The sequence below is a fragment of the Eucalyptus grandis genome, chromosome 2, assembly GCF_016545825.1.
Source record: "Eucalyptus grandis isolate ANBG69807.140 chromosome 2, ASM1654582v1, whole genome shotgun sequence".
NCBI classification, from domain to species: domain Eukaryota; kingdom Viridiplantae; phylum Streptophyta; class Magnoliopsida; order Myrtales; family Myrtaceae; genus Eucalyptus; species Eucalyptus grandis.
Genome location: NC_052613.1, coordinates 7592569 through 7615275, shown reverse-complemented (window position 1 = coordinate 7615275; position 22707 = coordinate 7592569). Strand labels below are relative to the sequence as shown.

General features: G+C 39.9%; 1 protein-coding gene, 1 long non-coding RNA gene and 1 other non-coding gene across 5 annotated transcripts; 1 reads left to right on the top strand and 2 right to left on the bottom strand.

Moving 5' to 3' along the window:
- The first annotated feature begins 1877 nt into the window (after nucleotides 1-1877).
- On the top strand, nucleotides 1878-1949 carry TRNAT-CGU. Its single transcript has one exon. It is a non-coding gene; the product is annotated as a tRNA-Thr (tRNA).
- A 7440-nt stretch (nucleotides 1950-9389) lies between these two features.
- LOC104434364 (transcription factor TCP5) lies at nucleotides 9390-11848 on the bottom strand. The gene is made up of 2 exons (XM_010047302.3): nucleotides 11645-11848; nucleotides 9390-11010 (listed from the first exon to the last, which is right to left on the bottom strand). The coding sequence occupies exon 2, from the start codon at nucleotides 10970-10972 to the stop codon at nucleotides 9752-9754; it is 1221 nt and encodes a 406-aa protein (XP_010045604.2). The 5' UTR covers nucleotides 10973-11010; nucleotides 11645-11848; the 3' UTR covers nucleotides 9390-9751.
- A 4688-nt stretch (nucleotides 11849-16536) lies between these two features.
- Nucleotides 16537-20010, bottom strand: LOC104420680. 3 transcript variants are annotated; one of them, XR_001983871.2, is made up of 4 exons: nucleotides 19831-20010; nucleotides 18563-18697; nucleotides 17865-18052; nucleotides 16537-17102 (listed from the first exon to the last, which is right to left on the bottom strand). It is a non-coding gene; the product is annotated as an uncharacterized LOC104420680 (long non-coding RNA). The 3 variants fall into 3 exon arrangements; XR_720894.3 differs by lacking the exon at nucleotides 17865-18052; XR_005548049.1 differs by lacking the exons at nucleotides 17865-18052; nucleotides 18563-18697.
- Nucleotides 20011-22707: the final 2697 nt, after the last annotated feature.

Below are 22707 nucleotides of genomic sequence, written 5' to 3'. Positions count from 1 at the left end.
TGACGTCTACCAATCTGCCGAACACGCATATTTAGTCTGTTGCATGAAAGATGATGTGAACCTGAAACGTTCAACATGGCCGGATAGCATAGATAGGTAGAACTCCCTCGTCGCGAGGGCTCTGGCAACGAGCAAACCGCGAAGCACGTGAATCCGAGACGCGGAGTCGAATGAGCGTGGCCATTGCAGCTCCGGCGGGGCGCGAATAGGACGGGACCAGGGAAGCCTAGGACTAGGAGGTTACATTTTTGGACCGACACTATAGGAGGGGAAAGGAGAGGACGTTAGAATGACCCAATTGACAGGGCATCTTTGATGGTGAAAGGGATGATGCAGAGGTTAGCGTTGATACTGAATTTGACTTCTCATCAGTGGCTCAAAAACACCCATTTCAGGTGTGGCCACAAAGAGCCCCAATCCGATGAAGACTCAAAAAAAAAAAAAAAAAAAAAAAGGGAAAAAAATCCCTTCAGGCCTTGATAAATAAATAACAAAAACGTCAAATGGTCCTATACTATTACCTAACGTGCAATTTGGTCCACGAACTTTCACGGCCACTTTGGTCCTTGAACTATCGATAAATCCGATTTTGGTCCCCGAACTTTCAATTACCACTTGATCCCTGAATTATTTGATAAATGTCTGATTTGGTCCCTAAACTGATTGGCTCAATTTAATCCCCGAATTATTAATAAATATTCGATTTAGTCCTTAGTTACTGTTTTTCCTTTTTTTATTTTTATTTTTATTTATTTTTTCATTTTTTAATTTTTATTTTTTAATTTTTTAATTTTTTAATTTTTTTTTGCTTATTCTCTCTTCCCTCCGCTGGCTCCGGCGGAGGGAAGCCGGCTCCGGCGAGGGTCGCCCTCGCCGGACGCAGGCAAGGGCGGCCCTCGCCGGCGTCGAGCGAGGGAGCCCTCGCCGGCGTCGGGCGAGGGGCTCCCCGCAGATCTAGAGAGCGAGCCCCTCTCCCGACGCCAGGCTGCGAGGGAGCCCTCGCCCGACGCCGGGCTGCGAGGGAGCCCTCGTCGGCGTCGGGCGAGGAGCACCCCTCGCCAGATCTGCGAGGGCGGCCCTCGCCGGCATCGAGCGAGAGGCTCCCTCGCAGATCTGGCGAGGGAGCCCTCCCCGGAGTCGGGCGAGGGAGCCCCTCGCCGGCGTCGGGCGAGGGGCCCTCGCAGCTTGGCATCGAGCGAGGGGCTCGCTCGCCAGATCTGCGAGGGAGCCCTCGCCCGACACCGGCGAGGGGCGGGCGAGGAGCTCCTCGCCCGACGCCGGCGAGGGGCGGGCGAGGAGCTCCCTCGCCCGACGCCGGGAGGGGCCTCGCCAGATCTGCGAGGGAGCCCTCGCTCGACGCCGGCGAGGGCCGCCCTCGCCTGCGTCCGGCGAGGGCGAGCCTCGCCGGAGCCGGCTTCCCTCCGCCGGAGTCGGCGGAGGGAAGAGAGAATAAGCAAAAAAAATTAAAAATAAAAAATAAAATAGGAAAAACAGTAACTAAGGACTAAATCGAATATTTATCAATAATTTAGGGACTAAATTGAGCCGATCAAAAGTTCAGGGACCAAATCAGACATTTATCAAATAGTTCAGGGACCAAATTGAGCCGATTGAAAGTTCAGGGACCAAATCGGATATTTATTAATAGTTTAAGGATCAAATTGAGCCAATCGAAAGTTTAGGGACCAAATTACACATTAAGTAATAGTATAGGGACCATTTGTGACATTTTCCCAATAAATAAATAACAAAAAAAAGGGTATATATTTAGAGAGAGAGAGAGAGCGCGAGCTTTAAAAGCAAACGAACTCTAGTTGGTAACTGCAACATGAGGAGAAAGTTTTTAATAATTTTATTAGGTAAGAAACATCAACAGGGCCTCCGTAGCATAGTGGTAGTGCGTTCGCTTCGTAAGCGAAAGGTCGCGAGTTCGATCCTCGCCGGGGGCTATCTTCACTAAACGTTTTCATTTTCATTTTCATTCGACTTTTTTTTTTTAAATTTCTAATATAATATTCTTTACCCTCCTCCTCCTCGTCTTCTTCATCTCTGCTGAGAAAATGGAAATTGCATTGGCCCCCCAGATCAAGCTCCTCTGGTTTTTCCCATCCCCTCGCGCAGAAACCATCGCTTCTCGTGCCCTATTTTGCGACGTCTTGCATTGGGTCTGGTCTCGGTGAGAACATAGAGCCCTTTGACAAAGGTTCTTGGGTCGACCCACCAACCAACATGGGCCTCCACATGATTTTTGCAGCCTCCTCATTCCTTTCTCTCAGCTGTCGGACAGTTGTCCTTCTGTTCTCGTCGAGTCAGTCCCAATGTCATTGGATTGGCAAAGGCAATGGCTTGACTCGGGACCGTTTGCGTTCGGATGACCATAATGAAGATCAGTTGCAAAGTCTGTGATGAGCAGCAGGGCATCTTTGCCGCTCGAAACCGCCGTAAATGGGTCATTGGATCGAAACCAAGCATTGCGAACTCAAGTGGGTGCTCGGTCGGGGGTTATGTTCAGGCTCTCGCTTCGAGTTTGAGGAGGGATTTTGCTATATCTTTGACATACACTTTCGTTCTAAAAAAAAAAAAAACAGATAGAAAATCTTTTGTTCGTCTGTTGTTAGATAGCATAGGTCTAAATCTCGCGCTTCTCGCACCCAAGCAACATTGAGTTGCTTGGGAGTTCCATTTGCCCCTGATGGAATTCCTTTTCAAATGCCTAATGACGGAGACAAATACCTCACACGTGTTCCTCCGGTGTACGTAGCAATTTATTCGTAAATAGGACCACACCTATAGATACTATGCAGCAGAAAATCTCACTGATATAGTACATCTGCCTGTCTACATTGTATGATGGGACTGCTAGGCTTGGCCCCGCTCAAAAATAATGTCAATGAAGGACACATCTAGTTCAGATTATCGGTGATACCAAGATATAATCCGAGTAACTCGTGGATACGAAAGCGAGTCCTACTTAGTCGGCCATTAAAATACCTAATGCACTCTGCATCCCTGCAAATAAATATGTCAGGCTGAATTTGGTCCCAAGTTAAAAGACCGCAATGTACAGGTTCCCGACGGTAGGACACTACTGTAGATTCCCCCGACCGACACAATGAAGGACGAACGGCTCAGGATTGTACCCCGGCATCGTGGCATTGCGACGCTCCGTTTCATTCACTCGACAGGAATACGTATATGCAGATGCATATATACATGCGTGTATTGCCCTATCTTGTTCTGGAGGTGGATATGAGTAAGTATTACCCTATCCTTTTAACTTTAGGACCACCACAAGAAACCTTTTCTTTGAAGCCAACTTTAAACCCAACTTGCCACTGGGGAATCCTTTAATGTTCTTCTTGGATCTTGTGACCCTGTCACACGAGAGAGAGAGAGAGAGAGAGAGAGATGAGGATGTATACTGCTTCAGAATTCAGTCCCTATCTGCAGCTCTCGCTCGTTCTCTCCCTCCTATCCTTTTCATCTGTCCCAGTCTGGGGAGAGAATGGCATGTTCTACAGCCCCACAAGCCCCTTTTTCCTTGGCTGTGAATTCTTTCATGCCAAATGCTTATCTTCCGTTGGATTGGAGTAAAGCGTCCCAAAGAAAATGACACATAAGGCCTTTTTTATGCGTCCTCACAGACAAAAAGAGTGAGCAGATAAGTCATCCCTTGATTTTGAGGTTGAGGGTGCAACTGTGTTTCTTTTAATCAAACCGCTTGAGCGTGACGTCGATTTCATATCTTAACTCTCTTCGACAAAGATTGATTTGGCGATGAAGGTCTTCAGCGCGCGAGAATCCAATGGTCGGGCCGGCGAAAGATTTGTTGAACCCACCATGCATTATGAAAAGTAACTCCGGACAATATGAGGAATCAAATTTGAGACCTCCTGACTTTGGTACCACTTAGAGTTCTATGTACAACCACGTATTAAAAAAAAAAAAAACTTCAGTTGTCATAGGACAATTGGAATGTACATTGTGATCTCTTATCTTGTTTATTGATTTTACTAGATTAAATCAAATCATATCTCGAGAAGACTATGGACCCATTGAAACTAGACCTCTCAAAAAGTACATGTCCTAACATATTTTTTAGGATGATAATTTTTCTATTATGATGGTGAGGAAGATTGCCACTTGGCTAGCTAGATACTTGGATAAATAAATTCGAGCCCATGAAACGCCTCATTAACCTTGTAAGTTAGGTAAGGCTTGAGCTAAACACTCGGGTAAAATGGCCAAAATATGATGTTGTTTGCACTAAGTGGTATCGCGAATCGCTCTTATTATATGGGCAATCACTATGCGGATCTACATGCGATTTTTTTATTATTATTCCAGCAACGTGTGTATAATATATTAACCTCTTGTTCAGTTCTAACACGAGATTGTTCTCCTTAGACTATGACTAACCATCATGAAGTTAAATTTGTTTCTCTGTAGTCTACACAATATATAGAGGGAGGCCTCTTGTCATGTTCTAGGGTTTCTAAATGTTGCAGGGGGTCACTCTCTCTCTCTCTCTCTCTCTTTCTCTCTCTCTCTCGCTCTCGCTCTCACGCAAGTAAATGTAGGGCTTTTGTGGGATCTACATGGGGGGCTCCATAGACCGACTGTCCTTGGCAATGTGAAATAATGCAGCCCTACTTTATACAATGACGTGATCACATGCACTAGCTCGGCGTGCTTCGTTGCATGCGCATGGTTTTTATGCTCTTGTGCTATGCATGTGTGAAGAGGGGACTGATGTCGGTAGCTATACAAATAGGTTAAAATTGCGTTCTGTTCGTCTTCTTCTTTTTCTTCTTCTTTTCCATTTTCACACCTTTGTCAACATCAAGCCTTCAATTATAAATCACGGGTACATAAAAAAAAGTAGAAAAGATTAGACCATTTTGTAATATATCGAGGAACATATTCTCAATCTGCTGTATCATTGGGCCAATCGATCGTATGGCGTGCCATAAAGTTTCGTTCGAGTCGCATGTGCATTATATAGTGTGTTCTTTTTTGCGGGCGGAAATAAGTGATGACTAAAGACGTTAGACCAAACATAGAGAGTAATTTGGCCTTATAGTGTTGTGTGGGGGTAGAGATTTAATAAGTTTCAACCTTCCTCTAAGAGCCTAGCTATTGCAAGACTTGTAGAAATATTAGCCAAATAGCTAGGGTTTTAAAACATGGTTCTATAACATTTGAAGGGCCAAAATCAACGATTTCTACCAGATTTAGTTAGGGTTTGGTTGCACTACTTCAACATGCTTGTTTCTTTTATTTTATTTTTCCTCTTGTTTCTGTTTTAAAAAAATTAATTAGACGTCTGCAATCAGTTAGGTATTTTGATAGACCGGCCGCAAAAGGACATGGAAAAAAAGGGCTGGCCCTCGGCAGTTGACTTTCTTTCATGGCAGAGCATTCACTCGATTAATTACGTTGTCGTACATATATCACAAAAAAAAAAAAAATTATCAAGAGACACACCAATAATAAAGAGCTAACTAGGATGTTGACATTTAAGTTTTCCGTCCCAAAAGTCTCTTTCAAATTTCATGAAAATTAGGTATCAAATCTGCTAGTAATTTGATCCTTGAAAAAAACCATCTATAGTCCCATGTCCTCACTCTTTAATGCATTTTTCCACATCTAGAAATTGGGAACTTTTTTTCAATAAGACAGTGAGATTTCATGGGCTGGCTTAAAATACGACCCGTCATGAATCTTTTTTTGCACCGAATTTAAACTAGCTCGAAGCTTGCCGTGGACATGCAAAACTCAGTGGAACCTCGATCTCTCTCATCCACACAACCCATATCCATTTTCAACTGGAACCCCCTCCCCCCCTCTCTCAATAGCAAAAAATAGTGCTAGATGCCATTAAGGCTGTGCAATCGAATCGGTTCTATGCGCAAACTAAAGTGAACCATCCCCAAAATCGGTTCGGTTCCAAGTTCTTGTTGGAATCGATTCAATTTCCGGTTCTAAAATTTTGGAAGTGGTGGGAACTGGTTTAGTTCTCAACTCTGATTGAAGAACCACTTGAAAATCGAATCGACCAAATCGAATTTGGAGTCAATTTCATAAAATTTTAAAACCCTATTTTTTTTTCTCTCTTTTTGTTTGTTCTTTCCAATCTCTCTCTCTCTCTCAACTCACCCTCCTACTCGCTTGCTTGTGGCTCGCACTTATTCATCTTTTATTTTGAACCGTCTCTCTCAACTCACCCTCCTACTCGCTTGCTCGTGGTTTGCACTTATTTATCTTTTACTTTGAACTGTCTTGTTACTTATATTATTTGGCTGTGAAAAATGAAACCTAAAAAAGGAACATAAGAGAAACAAGTTTTCGAGTAGATCCTGATTTGGAAAATAAGGTAAGTTTCAAATAGAGTAGTTTTCATGTTACAAAAACTAGAATCGCTTCTGATAGGGTGGGAGAGAGAGAGAGAGAGAGAGAGAGAGAGAGAGAGAGAGAGAGAGAGAGAGAGGATTCCATTCTTGGAATCATCGAGCAGCACCACCGTAGAAATGGGACAGCTTCTTCGTTAGTTTTGGAAAGAATTCTTGGATAAAAAGGCATTCGCATGATGCCATCTCCATGATTGGAGGGGTGCTTTTTGGCAATTTGAAAGGAGAACATAAGAAGGGGCGAAGAGACATTCTCGTGTGATTCTTGACCTGAACAGTGACTATGCAACCCCAGTTTTAAGTCATTTCGATGACCATGGACCGAGTGGCTTGGGAAGCGATTCATGGACCAAAGTTAAGGCATTTTCGCTCACTATTCTGACTTAGTTTCGATATGAACACTGACTAAACAGCCTCATGCTCGGCCTAATGCACCTGATCGTGAGCTAGTCTCATCGGCAGCTAGGTCTACACGAGCATCACCTGAAGCATATGGAATTCCTCACGTGATATTTTAGGTATCCATGAATTCGAAGTCCTAGTTGCACAAGTTTCTTTGGGAAAATTGTCCAATCAATTATAAACTTATTGTACGAATGCCAACTTAATCCTAAACTTCTTAACTTTGCCGATTTAATCCTGAACCTTTGTGTCGGTTTCCAATGTGGTACCTTCAGTCAATTTTTGCTTGAAATCGTTGATGTGGTGGTATGCCAAGTAGGATAGCTGGCATTAACTGAACCGTCACGTTAGTGATTTCTGATGAAAATTGAATGAAATGATTTATTGGAATTTCACACAAAGGTTTAGACCAAATTGGTAAAATTTAAGGGTTTAGAACTAAATTAGCATCCGTACAATAGGTTAGGACTGATTAGGTAATTTTCCCAGTTTCTTAATGCACAATTCGAACATCTAAAAGGATTAAAAAACTACTATACACTTTTTAGCTTGGATGCATTTGCACATGTTTAAGAATAGTTGCATTCCATCCTAGGCATATGTTTAATCTTAGTTTCATGAGAAATCAGTATATTTAAGATTTTCCATTCATAAACTCACAGGGCCTGTCCTAGAGCATTAGAACAAGGGCATGTATTTTTTTCCCCTCAATACGGCTCGGGTTGTTTACATTTCCTTTAACTATATGTTTAGTGAGTTAGTTTGATTGCTTGCACTCTTATTCATGGTCTAGAAAAGGTTAGTATTGACTATAACCTCATTCGATTAATTTAAAAAAAAAAAAAAAACAAGAAATCAAGTTGGGATCAATAAGATTTAAGAGAGTCCATGCGAAATGTAAACGCCACCTCAAAAGAGAGGTTTACACTCAGGCCTAGCAATCCATTGCAACCCCTTGAGGTTCATCCTTGGGAATATAGCAACATAGGGTAAGTTTTATATATAGCCTCCACTCATATATATGTTTCATGAAACGCTTATGATCAAGCCGAAGCATTTGAGTTCAAAGCTTGATGTTTGTTATAATTTTCTATGATCAAGTGATGAGGGATCGCTTTAACATCTGTTTTTATGTGCTGATCAAATAAAAAGTCACGCGAAATTAAAGAATAGATAATGAAGTGAGCAAGAAACATTATAACATAAGTAGATATCAAAAGAAGTATCAAGATACTGAAAATGAGTTCATTATCACGTATGTCCCGAAAAAGAAATTGAAGGAATTCAAGATTAGTCGAAAGGTGAGGTTGAATAATCTCAATGTAATCAAGGATTAATAACAAAGCAAAAGTCACCCCCCCCAAAAGAAAGGAAGAAGGGGTTGATGAATTGTCAGACTCAACAGTAAAAACGAGCTAGGGCTGTTTCCTTTCTTCTGATTTTTTTCTTCTTTTCGAGACAGTTAGCTAGGGTTGGTTCATTATATGCCGTAGCTGTGATTAATTGGAGGTAGATGGACCGAAGTCAAAGAGAACGTAAATAGCTTTGCATAGTGATTCAGCTTTAACTTTACTGGTTGCGAATTGCTAAAGGACAGAAAATTCCATGTTGGCTAACATACACCATGCAAGCATATCAGACTCATCACGGTATCCTAACCTGAGTTTGGAAAGCAACACACGAAGAGAAACTCTCTATGAACTAGAGATCACCATCGAAAAACAACTCGACATAATGTGATGCAAAATGGGGTTGACTCATGGAAGAAATTTTTCTAAATTAGGTAACTGTGATCGAATTGCTGTAGATTTCAAGACATGATAACAAGCATGCCGGGTTTAGTGGGGGAAGTATTGTCGCTATTAATAAACTAAATTGTAACCAAAGAAACAGGAGGTGACACGCTACGAGTTATAGCTGAAATACTGATTTTTAACTCGTTCTTGTCAAATTTAAATGATGTATAAAGTAGCTTTCCCGTTCATTATTATTCTGGTTTTGCTTCATGCTGATGCACTTTTCACTTGTATATGGACCTCCTGTTGTATGATTATTATATGAGGTATATGATCGTTAGACATTACTGGATGTACCACAAAAATAAAATAGATGCGTTAATTTTTTTCACACTGTTTATGAGTGCTGCTTTTTCCTAACATACTGCTTAATCTATGACAACATTAAGCTGTAAATGTTTTAATTCGCAAGGAAATGTTATAAAAATTTGCTAATCGCATAGTAGCATTAAGACAGCTACTTAATAAGCGTGCCCCAGAATTGACAACATGATAAGCATGTCCAAAAGTTGACACTTAAATTAAAGTATAATTAAGCGGGATCCAAGAGAGGAAGAAAAAACGATATCAATCTTCGGATAATTTAAGACATAAGTAAGTTTACACTATGATGCACACGGCGCATGTCGAATAAATGTGCATAACTTAACATATGGAGTTTTCGGCTATAACATCCCGTGTATAAGGTATCTTATGCATGATAATCGCTCGAATACAAGGCCAAAAAAGGAAAAAAGAGAACAAACGGAAATACTATGTTTCTGTATGAGTCATTGTTGCATTTTCTTCAAATAATTTGGCCATGATATATGACTGAGATGCTGCTCTAAAAAATACCAGGTACAAAAGAAGCATTAAATAGAAGCACCTTACTCTGTTGCAGAATTTGATGATGACGAGGCACTTATGTGCTTGTGGGAGACAAATCTGCAGTAGAAAAAATGTCGCCACCTTGACGATGTTGCTGCTTTTTTAGTCCATGTACTTTTTTCAAGAAAAATGCAACTTCTTGTTCATACCATTTCCTAAAAGCAGCAATCTCTCACAGAGATTATTGAATTATAAACCCTCATTAAAAGATCTTGGGGGGATCATCGTCCAAAGTGATCTTCATGCGAGAGGGTGTTCCTCATATTTGGAGATTCAAGAACCGTTTCCATCCACATCTTCTTCGCTCTCATCATCATCTTGCCGATGAAGAAATTTGGCACTAGTGCTCGTTTGGAATGGCAATCCCATCGGCGAGCTGATCAATTGAAGCGATGGCAGGAGGGAAGTAGGCAAGATGTGTTGCTGCGAACTCGAGCTCAATAGATGGAGATGGTTCAGTTGTCTCGCATCTGTCTCAACAGTAGGGGTAAGATACGAAGGGTAGGAAGGAAAAATTGGCGTCATTGCCGCAGATGGGCAGAAGTATAACTGGGGAGTGGCGGATGGAAGAGCCGAAGAGGAAGCAACTGACACGGAATTTAGGGGATTTTGATCCGGTAGCAATTGAAAGCCGTGAGTCCCAAGTTGAGACAATGACAAATTCGAAGGCTCCCATTGATTATTATAGGAGTACGGCAAGGTGCTGCCACTCAAGGAATAACTAACGATTGGGAAGAAGTTCTGAGCAGATACTTGTCCATGGTGAGAGTTGACTGATGATCCCAAATGGCCATGCACTGCATCATTCTCAATCCACTTGCCCTTCTCAGAAAGAGGCTGACCATTGTGATCATCTGTTTCAACTTCCTTGTCCTTTGTTCTCAGTGTGTTATAAGTATCAATGTTCCAAAACTTTGACCTTGCCATTGCCGAAGATTCGCTATCATTAACCCTGTGATCAACACTGTTCTCAGTGATCTTGATCCCATGCTTCAAGAATGTTGTTGAGCTTGTGGGGAGAAACGGAGAGATCAAGGAAGGTTGAGAGTTGGCACTTGATGATTCATGTGGGAATAGGATTTGCTGGTGGAATTGGCCGAAATTCGGAGGCAACTGGAGTGGCGGCAACCTGTCGATGTCTTGTTTAGAGGCATCTAGCAACCAATCGATGACTTTGCTGGGTTGGCTGAGCCCTAGCTTGTCTTGAAGATCATACAGTTGAATTGCTGTGGGCACGGAGAGCCTAATCCTCCTATCCCTCAGACCCCTAATGGTGCAGACCTTGCTGTGCCTATCTTTACCTCCAAAGGAGCGCGAGACACGCACAATCCTCGGGTTTCGGAAACCTGACCAGTGCCTGGAAGTTGATGGTGGTGCCAAGCGGGACAGACTCCTGCTGGTCTCATTCTTTTCTTCCTCTTGCTTCGCTGATTGAAAACCTCCTCCTCCTCCTCCTCCTCCTCCTCCTCCTCCTCCTCTTGGAATTGGGTTCATCTTACTCCTCTCATGATCATTAGGATGCTAGAGATTGGCTGAGATAAGAATTGTCAAATTGTTAACCTGTAAAGTCACCTCCTTTCCTCTATATAATCTCAAGCACAAGATAGCTGATTTAGGTTGCCATGCATTGATTTGCAGCAGTATGCAATAACTACAGATTAATTAACAAGAGTGAAAAAGAAAAGATAACAGCTTGAAACATATCACCAAACGAGCATGTTCTTTCTTCTTAAGACCTGAAGCAACTGAAAGAAGAACCCTATGACAAGTATGCTTTCCCAAATCAAGAATTGGTGTAGAAAGCGACTTTTGTTTTCCGATGACTCAAGAATTCTTTAATCGAGTACTCAACAAACAACCATTTAATTTGGTTAAAAGACAATCTCCTGATTGCTAAATGCATGGTTTCTCAATTTGAAAACCTAATGAACGATCCTTGAGCATCTTGAAGTGAAAGTAGAACCTAATTTTGGCCAAAGAGGAAAGAATCTTGGATCTGTCAACAGATCTTGAGTTCAATTATCTGATTCTGAAGAAGGAAACCTACTTTGAGGCAACATAATGAGCTAGTGTCTGCACATCCTCTTTTGAAAAGAATGTTTTAGCATATATAAACTCAACAAAAATTCTCAAGAAAATATGTAAATCACTCGATCATGAACTTACTTCAGCTAGAGAGCATTAACCATCTTGATAGCAGATCAAGATCAGTCCCTTCACTTCCCCAGAACTGCCAACGAGAACAATATGTGTTGCCTGAGAGGATGACGAGTCCGAGGAGATAGTGGAAGTGAGCGAGCGAGCAAGAGAGAGAGAGAGTATCAATCTACAGACAGTAAACTGTACTTTCACAATATAAGTATAATTGAAGAAATATTCACTCCTTGCTGGAGAATGGTTAACAGAAAGATGCCGAATATTTAACCATGGCATGTTGCGTATATTTTGCATGGGAAAGATGTGAAAAGAGGTATGGCATATCTTGCTTCCATGTGTCATCTGCTGAAGTCGCCACGTCAGCCAGATGATTCTGTAAATGATAACAATTATTATTTATCATGTATACCGAATTGCAATTATATAGGTCAAGATTAGTTGGTATTAATACAACTTAGTTGTTTCTCTTCTTTTTCCTGTCATTAAGAGATCAGTTAAAAATTGAAACAAACCCATCAAAAGGGTAGGTTATAAACTCGCAGGGGACCATTGCAAAGACATAATTGAAAAGGAAAGAGGGGAGAGATAGAGAGAGAGAGAGAGAGAGAGAGAGAGAGAGAGAGAGAGAGAGAGGAGGGAGGGAGACCAACACTTTATTTGACGCAACAAGAGAAGAGAATAGCTTTATGGGGTGCACTCCATATAGCATGATATGATAAATGCATGCGTAGCTAAGTGAAAAAGATAGCAAGATAGTGAAAATCATCATGCCACAGAATTATAATTCTGTTATCTTGTGTGATCTTGGAAAATATTTATAGATAAGAGAGCAAAAACGCACACATGGAATCTTGTTTTTAGCTGAAGCAAGATAGTTTGCGCGCTTTCAGAATGAATGAGAGAACGTGACTGCTATCAATTGAAAGAGAGTGGTTTTCTTTTAAAGAAAGTGTGCGTGAAGTGAATTAAAAGTCAGAGAAGAGATGGGACATAATCGTCTTGTGGCTTCCGAAGTTGTGGTGTGAGCAGAACTAGAAGTTTTTCATCAAAACTGCTTGGATTTAGATGATGGATTTCTAGCTCTGTCTACATTGTAGGGGAGGGACCAAAAGAAAAATGGGTTCTTTAAAGCATCCACTCAGTGTGCAGAGAGAGAGAAAGAGAGAGAGAGAGAGAGAGAGAGATGGACCACACGTTTTGGCAGTGAGATACGCATATTGTCCATATACGCAGAGATCTCAAACCTGATTAATTCTAACTACACCCAAGAAAACTGCGGCTGTATATCTTCTTGTGCCTTGTTTTTGTTTCTCTCCATGCTTTCCTAGCATATACTGCTAAGTTAAACGGATTTTTTATTGTTGTAGATCTGACTGCAAATATGGTTCTTGATACAAAAGTTCTTTTTTCTTTCTTTTACGGTAAGTAAGTCACTCTAATTAAATTACAGATGGAGAAGCAAATTCTCTTATAGCTTCTTGAGTATGGGAACATGGCTTTTTCAGGTTCAATACATGTGCAGTGCTCCTTCATAGAGAGGTGAGAACCCAAATTATAAAGTTCAGGGAGTAATGGAAAGATCTCAGCTAAGCCCTAAGAGAAAACTTAAAGAATTGCTTTTGTTATGCATAGAGAGATGTTTCAGAGCAAACCTTAATAATCTGGAAGTAAAAGAAAGGGAAAAAAATGGAATCTTCGCCGAAATAATTGAAAAGCTGAGAGATTTGCACGCATAGTTGCAGTCGTTCCAGTCAAAAGCTGCGGTCGACTTTTATTTGCCCAGTACTTTTTTTTTCCTTTGAAATAAGGAGCCGTAGTGATCTTGTAAAGTTTGAAAGCCCTAGAAAAACCCTAAGATCTGTGCCATTTGCAGCTTTTAGGAAGCAATCAGAAATGATTCTTGTTTCTATTCTCAGTCTTATAACAGGCGACCAAAAAGAGGAAAAAAAAAAAAAACTGGACCTCTGTCTTTAATAGTGATCCAAGACATGCACACTGGCAAGATTTGGGTGACACTTCCATTTTTCTGTTTTTGGCTACTCTCTCTCTCTTAAATACAGTAAACCACATTCCCTAAGCTTCATTTTATGAGATTTGATTTTAGTGCAGATGGTTAATATTTGCATATTCCATCGAAAGGACTCAATCGTTACTTGCCACTATGTACATCATCATCAGTTTGATCTAAATGAGTTTAGCTAGCTAATGTTCACAGATTGTCTATTCTAACATATAATTCTCTCCAAGAACTATGAGTGAATTTGCTTTCATTGCACCTAAAATCATTTTTCCGTGCTGTTGTCTACAAAGGCACCACAGAGACATGGTCCCTACATTGGCAGATCCCGAAGCAGGCATGCTGCTTTGCAAATGACAAAATAATGACATTAATCTTCCCCTCAATCATGAGTTCTCCCAATTTTTCTTGCCTTTTCAAGCCAGAAAAGAATTTGAAAAACGATGCTGACTGATCAATTATTTATTTAATCTGCAGAAGTTAATGGGGCAAAGGATGATGTCCATTTAATTTCAAGAAATGTTATTTCTAATGCAGAGACTTCTCGCTTCTTCTTGAATTCTTGAACCAATAATCCACAACCCTTGAAAGAGGGCTTCAAGGAATAGTGTAGTTCCAATCAAACGAACCATTCTCAGTTATAACTGATGGAAGGGAGTTCAGCCTTTCAAACCGACCAATTGGCAAGGAATTATTTTGGAAACGGAACTTTAGTATATATATCTTTGACTAGCTTAAAGCTTAGCAAAAATTCTTTCCCTTGGTAGTTAAAACTAAATGAGATGAACCCCTCAGGCTATTCTTGGGATAAGTACATTGTCAATGCCAAAAGTCATGTACGGCGCTCACTTTTGTACCAAAAGTTTATTTTGGATCACTTTAAGTACCAACAAATTTGAAAAACGATCATTTTAGTGCCAACGCTAATCAATTTGGTTTTAAGCTAACGTGGCTCGTCGAAGAGTTGAGTCAGTATCCAAACAACAAAATGACGCCGTTTGGTGTCTTTCCCCCAACTTAGAATCCTAAATCCCCAAATTGAGAGAGAGGGGGAGAGAGAAGGCATGTCGTCTTCTTCCCTGAAGAGCAACAACAGTAGCGAATGGCACCAGCAACAACACCAGCAACGGCACTAGCAACGACACCGCCACCACCACCAGCACACCAGCAGTGACACCTTCGACCCCTCTTCTTCCTCCTCCTCCTCCGCCCTTACCTCCTATTCTTCCTGCCACTTCTTGCTTGAGCCACTTCTTACTTGAGCAAAAATCTCAGTCTCCCCTCACTCACCTGGTTGAGCAATTACGATGGTGGCCGAGCGACGGTGGCTAAGCAATGGCGGGCGAACAACGGTGGTCGAGTGGCGAAGATAAAGAAACCTTAATTTCAATCCACATATGAGCTATACGGCGTCATTTTTGCAAGGATGTCCATATATGATGGCAAAATGACAATGTTTCTTGAGGAGAATAGAAAACATCATTGTTTAAAAGCCATCGCAATTTTTTTTTTTTTAATATAAAAGTCACGTAATTAATCTGATCGAAATCTCTTGCCGATGGCACTAAAGTGATCGTTTTTTATCCGATTTGACACTTAAATGATCAAACGGAAACTTTTGGCATCAAAATGAACACCGTACATAACTTTTGGCACTAATATTGTACTTACCCAGCGATTAAATTTGACCCTTCTCATCTAAGTGAAAGCAAGATCTCCTTGTAGAACACCACCTAGAATCTACACCACCTAGAAACTCTCATACATAGGTGCTGATATCGAGCCTTTCAAACAGAAAGATGTTTGTTAAATCAAGTTCAGCAAGTGTGGACCTCAAGATGCTTCTACCCGTAACTTACTGTCACCATCATCACTGTCATCATCATGACTCATCGTTGCATCAGAGGGGGAGAGCGAGAGGGAGAGAGAGAGCCAGAGTCTAGTTGTCTCTTGGAAGGGAATAATGGGGTGGATAGATACTGGGATATGGAATAACAAAATGATGAAAGAATCATAGGGTATGGCATAAAAAAAGGGGAAAAAAAAGTATTTATACATTAAAGTATTTATGTGTACATGGTGTTTGCTAATTCAAGGAGCATCCGTGGATTCTGGCTTTTCCTACTCTCTTTCTGTCCCCATCTTCTCTGATGGCCATTACTATGACATGCCCAAGAAAATGACAGGTAAAGCTCAGAAAAGAACAAGGAGTAAACCAGCAGTGATCTAGCGCAAGACAAATGCGTTCAGATCATAAATACTTACACAGATGGAGCAGAGGAGACAAACAACAGAATTACCTCTTTCCTCTCTGCAGTTTACCTCCAAAGCTACTAAATTTCCCTCTGCTAAAAAGACTTGACAATCAGAAGTCGCTACCCATAGAAATGCGCAGATACCCATTGTATAAACGCTTAGAGAATAGGTGCTTCTAATATCTCCCCATAAACCGTAAGATGATAGCCGTTGGATCATAAAAAAATGGATCCGAATCATTCATTTTGAGAACTTTTCTGCTGTGTGCGTGCTACTGCTCCTTGCATTTTAGTTACAAACGACCGGAATCAGTTTCTTGAAAAACCCTAGACGGCCCCGCTTGGGATATCTAAAGTGACATAATGTCACGCACAAAGTTTAGTATTCTTGATTAACTTTTGTTTTCTCCTGAACACAAATTGAGAAACTAGGTCGCATTACTTTTCGCATCTCGCCATGCTCTTCTCTCCTCGTAGTACATAATGACGATGGCAATCATCGAATCATCGATCAACATAATCTTCCAGTATTGGCAATTGGCGTGATTTGCTGCAACCATTTACCTTCACTCTAAGCGACACAAGCATGCCCAGCAAGATAACGGCATATCCCACCATACAGAGCAAAGTGAAAAATAAAAAATTAAGCATATTCCACATGATCAGGATTTAACCCTTATGGAATACGTCGACTCTTTTACATGTTCATCAGTCAATTCTATATGAACAGGAGAAGGACCCCTCTTTCACCAGCTGCTAACTTCCAGTTTACAAATTGTCAATCACAGTGAAACAGCTGACTGAAATGCTCGAACTCCTGCTGCTGCCAGGTAAACTTTTCTTCAAAACACGAGTGTTGCTTTCATTTGGCACTCTTTCATCAACAGAGAAGGAAAAGTAAAAATATATGTCTATGTACAAAAGTAAAAATGTACACAAGGATGTACATATATAATCAATGTGCTCAGAAAAGACTTTTAAGTCACTGACGGTTGCTAAGGCCCCAATATGCTGCATATATAGCATAAGTCAATGATCAATCAGAATGAGGTCCAGAAGTAACAAATGCTGTCGCTTGCTGCACTGTCCTGCTCATCCATTTTGATGGGTTCTGCTCCCCATGTGTCCTCCCTGCCTTTCGTCATTTTATCTTCTAGTAGATGAAAGAAACAGGCCTCGGACCTGTCTTAGTCTCCTGCACAAAATCATTAATGCATCATCCTCAGAGAGGGAACTTAAACTGCTCTTACTAAACTTTAGCGATGCACTGTGTAAGAAGAACTGAAGAAATTGAATAAGATAAACTCTTGTAGTTAACCTCCAGATACTACTAATGAAGTAGATATATTCCAGGGATGGATGACAGCAGATTACAATAATATCCCTCTCTTAAGCAGACATTAGAGCCAATGAGCACTTTCAGCACATTTGTAGAACTAGCATGGAGATATCTTGTGTGCTTGCAAGCATCATTAGTTGTAAGTTTTGGAAAAAGCAAGAAGTATGGTTCCTACTGTGGGGTTTGATGTGCCATGCAGTCAAGAGTTGGCACTCAAGCATAGTTCAAAAGTTCGCAATGACTGTCCTTGAGCTTTTCTTTAAACATGAACATGTAACCCCAAGAACAAAGAGGCAAGAGTAAATTTAAGCTTGTTACAGAAGTATCCCATCAATAGGCCATGCGAAAGAAAAGTGGTGGGCTTTTTTGGCAATGCGATGTGAGAAGGACAATAACTCTTAGGCAGATAAGGTAGTACAACAGAACTTGAAGGACTGGCCATGAGGCTGAGGTTGAAATCATTTGCGTCAGAAAATGTAGGCAGCACAAATTTTTTGCCATAACTTCTGCACTTAAGCTGAACAGCTACATTTCTTAGCATCAAAAAGTGGCTAGTGCACAACTTCAAAAATCAAAATGAAAAAAAGTAACGTGCCATGGTTAAGACAAGTAACTTACATCAAATTCAACTTCTTATAATAAGCATGACTGTGAAGAGAACTTCTCTGCAACTTAGGGATTAGTTTTGATATTGTCCCATTCCCATGATATAGACCATTATCATAATTCCATATTATGTAAGCTGATAACTGTATCCATTACGGAAGATGAAAACCAGCACAGACAAAGCCTGCAACCCCAATTTCCTGCCGACACAATGCAAGGCTTTACTATCTGAACCCAAGTCACTCAAAGGCAAAACAGGGAAGAATTGAAGATGGTCCATCATAAAAGAGTTGACAAGTTGGCAACTGCATTGCCAGGCTGTCCACGCTTTAGGAGGCCATAATAAAGGACTTTAATATGGCAAAACGAAAGACATATCACTGCAATCTCGTGAAATTTCAAATGAACTTTTTCCAGTAAGTTCAGAGGTTTTAGACAAGGAACCGAGTAAACAGTCTATCAAGCACATGCCTTAGTCTCATTAATACGCATGGGGTATGGTCTTGTCTTTGTATTTTCTGATGTCATCATCCTCCTAATCAAAATTTCAAGAAGAGTTGTTCAGAAATAACTCAGCTGGAACCAGCCACACAGACTGGGCTGAGAATGCCACTAAAAGGATGAATCAACAAATTGATCTATGTGGTCCACAAGCTACACCAAGAAATTTCACCAATGAGCCATTCAGACTTATAAGGGTTCAGCAGTACCTGCCACTTTCCTCTCAATTGCACTGCAAGACTAGCATCCTTAACCTTCAAAATCAAAGTCCATCCTTCCAGACTTGCCAAACCCACTGTTGCATAGACAAATTCTATTTGCAATATTGACAGTACTTGCGATACCTTCACATAAGACAACATAATTCACACAAGACTGTGTGCCAATCGTCTATGGAAATCAATACGGTCAGGTCATACAAACATATGGCCAAATGAAAAAAGGAACAGAAACAGTGTATGCTCCCCACTACAGATATTTCGAAACGGTACCAGCAAAATTAGATGGTCAAGATGTGTGAAAACAATGGTGGCTGGGAAAAAAGGATGGTGCGGAGGAACAGAGTTGTGTAGTCAACATATTATTGAACAATCGTATCAAGTGAACTCCATGACAACCGTTGAGCAGACACACAAAAAAAAAAAGAAGTCCAAATCATAACAAGACAATATTAATATTGACGCAGAGCAAGAACATTACAATTCCTTAATTGAAGATTTCGAGATTGATCTCAAGGAATAGAATATATTTTCTTGATCTGCAAGTGTATTTTTATTTTTTGCAATGCTTTTATCTTTACAAAACTGTAAGACCCCTGAATCTTTCGAGTAAATGAATAAAGTTCCTTCATGGCAATAGGAATCGTCTCCTTGTCATCCTACTAAGGTGGCGATTCGGCAAAGGGAGACCCAGATCACCTAGTCTCTTTCTTCGTATTCCCCGTATCCAAACCCTTTATTTATCCACTCATTTGAAACATTCCCAGCATCATTTTGGTATGGCATTCCATACTTTCCGGCACCATTAATTGTTACCAATCATGGCAATCCGTCCTCCGACACAAGCCACGGAAATCACTATACATTGAATTCCGCGACTCCGCGACTCGGGTTAAGGTTTACTCCTCATGCTCATGACCTCTGTATGAACATCCAGGCAATGTCGAGACCCCGGATCGACGCGGGTTGGTCCCGCTCGATCCTTTAACGTACGGAATTCAAAGCATCCCAGACCATCGGAAGCCCACGAAACCGCAAGAACCAAACGACCCACGATTCGGCAGACAACGACTCAGACCAGGACGCGGCGAAACTCCACATTGCTTATGATCGCCATCTGGGTCCGAAAAAGATGCGGCATTGATCGAGCGTGGCTCCTCGATACGGCGCGACAGGCGGGAATTCCGACCACGCAACGAGCGAGCTACAAGGAGACCCGAAACGGGAAAAAAGTTGAGAGATTTCGCAGTTTTCTGTACCTTTCTTAGACGGGGGCGCGCTCGAGGAAGCACTGGAGGCGTCGCCGGTCAACGACGTCCGGCGGGTTCATCGGAAGCGCGAAGACTGGAATCCACCATGGCCGAGAGGTACGACCTGGACCGAGCGGCTCCACTGACTGACAGTGACGATGCGCATTGTTTATTTTTGGGATAATCGCACAGAAGTCCCTGTACATTGGTCTAATATAAAAGGATTAATACCCTTAAAAATTCTAAGTTATATAGGTATGACAATTTTATTTCAAATTAATTCTTTGATCATGAAAAATATCAAATTGGTATATATCTGATAAATTTATTCCAACTAACCATAAAAATCTCAAACTGATACATTTGTGATGTATTTATCCCAAACTAATTTATTCCATCATAAAAAAATCATAAATTGATACATCTGTGACAAATATATTATACGTTAAATTGATACATCCGCGATAAATATATTATTCGTTAAATCATAAAAATTGCATAACCGCAACAAACGAAAAGTAAAATCCTAAACGGATACACCAATCAATTTTCATGTGTTATTCAAATTAATAATTATAAAATTTCATGAAAATTAATATAATAGAGAGTAAATTTGTTATAAGTATACTAGTTTTTGTAAATTTGTCAAATGTATATTAGTTTGTGATTTTTTGTAGTAAAAAAATTAATTATGGATAAATTTGTTCTGATGTATCGGTTGGAGTTTTTATTTATTATTCAAATATAAAATATTGTCCATAAATTTTTAATATTTGTGATATGGTCGTTAAGCTGTGGCCCAATATGCTACTCTAGTTGACCTGCTCCATTGCCCAATAAATAATACCGTCCTTAAATTTTCAATTTTTGTAATATGATCCATAAACTATAATTCAGTGTGTAATATCGCTCTTAAATGTTTAATTTATTCAATATGATTCATAAATTATTAGTAAATATTTGATATAGTTTATGAACTTTTAAGCAATTTCATGTAGTTTAAGGACTTCATTAATCATTTGATCATGTCAAATAAATTAAAAATTCAGAAAATAATATTACATATTTAATCAAAGTTAAGGAATCATATTGAATGAGTTAAAAGTTCAAATGCAATATTATATATTGAACCAAAATTCATAAACAATTTCTATCATTTTCTCCTTTTATTTGTTTCTTGAATTTATTTTTTATTTGTTGGTTATGGGCTTCAATGAGTGGGCCTTTGGGCCACTATTAGGCTTTGAAGATCAAATTTTGGTATTGGATCCATCAACTATGGAGTTAATAAAAATCGAAAAGGAGAAAATTCATCAAAATCAAAATAAAGGATATAGTGTTATTTTTATAAACTAATTACGTTACCAGTGCATATATATTTGCACTCATTGTTGTTATTAACAAAAATAATTGTTGAATATGTATAATTATTGGGTTGTTATCTACTAAGCATAAAAATTAGGGGTGTGCAAAAGAACAACCCACTCAGACCACCCGAAACCGGACTGGAACTATCCGAAATCAGACTAAAACCGCTCGGAACTGATGGTTTTTTAGGGAACCAATCCAGTTCCTGGTTCTAATTTATGAGAACTGGTGGGTACTAGTCCAGTTCCCTGTTCCATGAGCGGATCCATCTACCCGCCCACTCGGACCGGACGATTATATAATAATAATATATTAATTTTTAATATTAAAAAAATAAAATTACTAATTAACAAACCAAATTAAATAATTAACCCAAATCAAATAATTTAAAAAAGTAATTAAAGTGGGTAATCTAATATCATGCCAGTCAAACTAGATGGAGAGGTCCTAATCCTAAAGCTGAAAAGTCCAAAGCACACACCTTGACAAAATGCCAAGCAGTTAGTGGGCAAAAAGCAAGCACGCAAAGAAGCAAGAAGAGGAGAAGAAGAATAGGTTAGGCAAAGAACCGGCAATTTTAGTGGAAAACCAAAGTTGTTTTACATCAAAATCGAGCTTTCGAGAAACCTAGGAACCCCCTCGGGCTAGAATACTCGTGACGGGATTTTAAAAATGATATTATTATTGATGAGACTGGTTCCATGAATCCACTCGGGAACCGGACCAGACCGACGATCCGATTTCTAAGTGGATCCATGCAACTAATGAGTGGATTATAGTTTCAATTTTTCGGAACTAGTCCTTAGCCACTAAATCGGGAACTGCCCACTTAGACCATGCACACTCCTAATAAAAATTACTAAGGAAAGACATTTTAGAATCAGCCATATAAAATGTGTCATGAAATTTTAAACTTGAGACTGACTACAATGGACTTGTCATTGAAAAATCAGAAAAGTAGAGTTTGAATAATGCTAGCTTCTTGATGAATCCAATTGTATTTTAATTTTACAGTATGTGAATTTAATAAAATATTAGATTCTCTAAAAGACATTGTAATTCAATCTCGCTAGTTAACACTCGAGACCATCTCTCCTCATTCCTCGTTTAAATACTATCTGGCATGTAAGATTGAAAGCAAAACATGTTAGAATAATTCAATTTCATATGTATAAAACATAAATATGTAAATTTGAGGTTTTGCTAAATCAAATAAACTATTACCACTTCCTTCATTGTATGTTAGATACATCCTGTTGACTTAAATACACCATACCATTTGAAGATAGATTTGCATCATTCGAGGATATAGTTTTACTTGAATTAAAACTATTGTCATTAATAAATTCATGATATTCATTTTTATTTATTCTCTTTGAAAGTTAACATAATAAGAGTTGAAAGTTTGGACATTACAAATTAATGAAGCAATACTTAATTGGAAGAATGTGAGAAGGAAAATTACCCGATCAGTATTTTAATAGGAACATGAAGATAGTGGTAATGTTCATTTGAAGA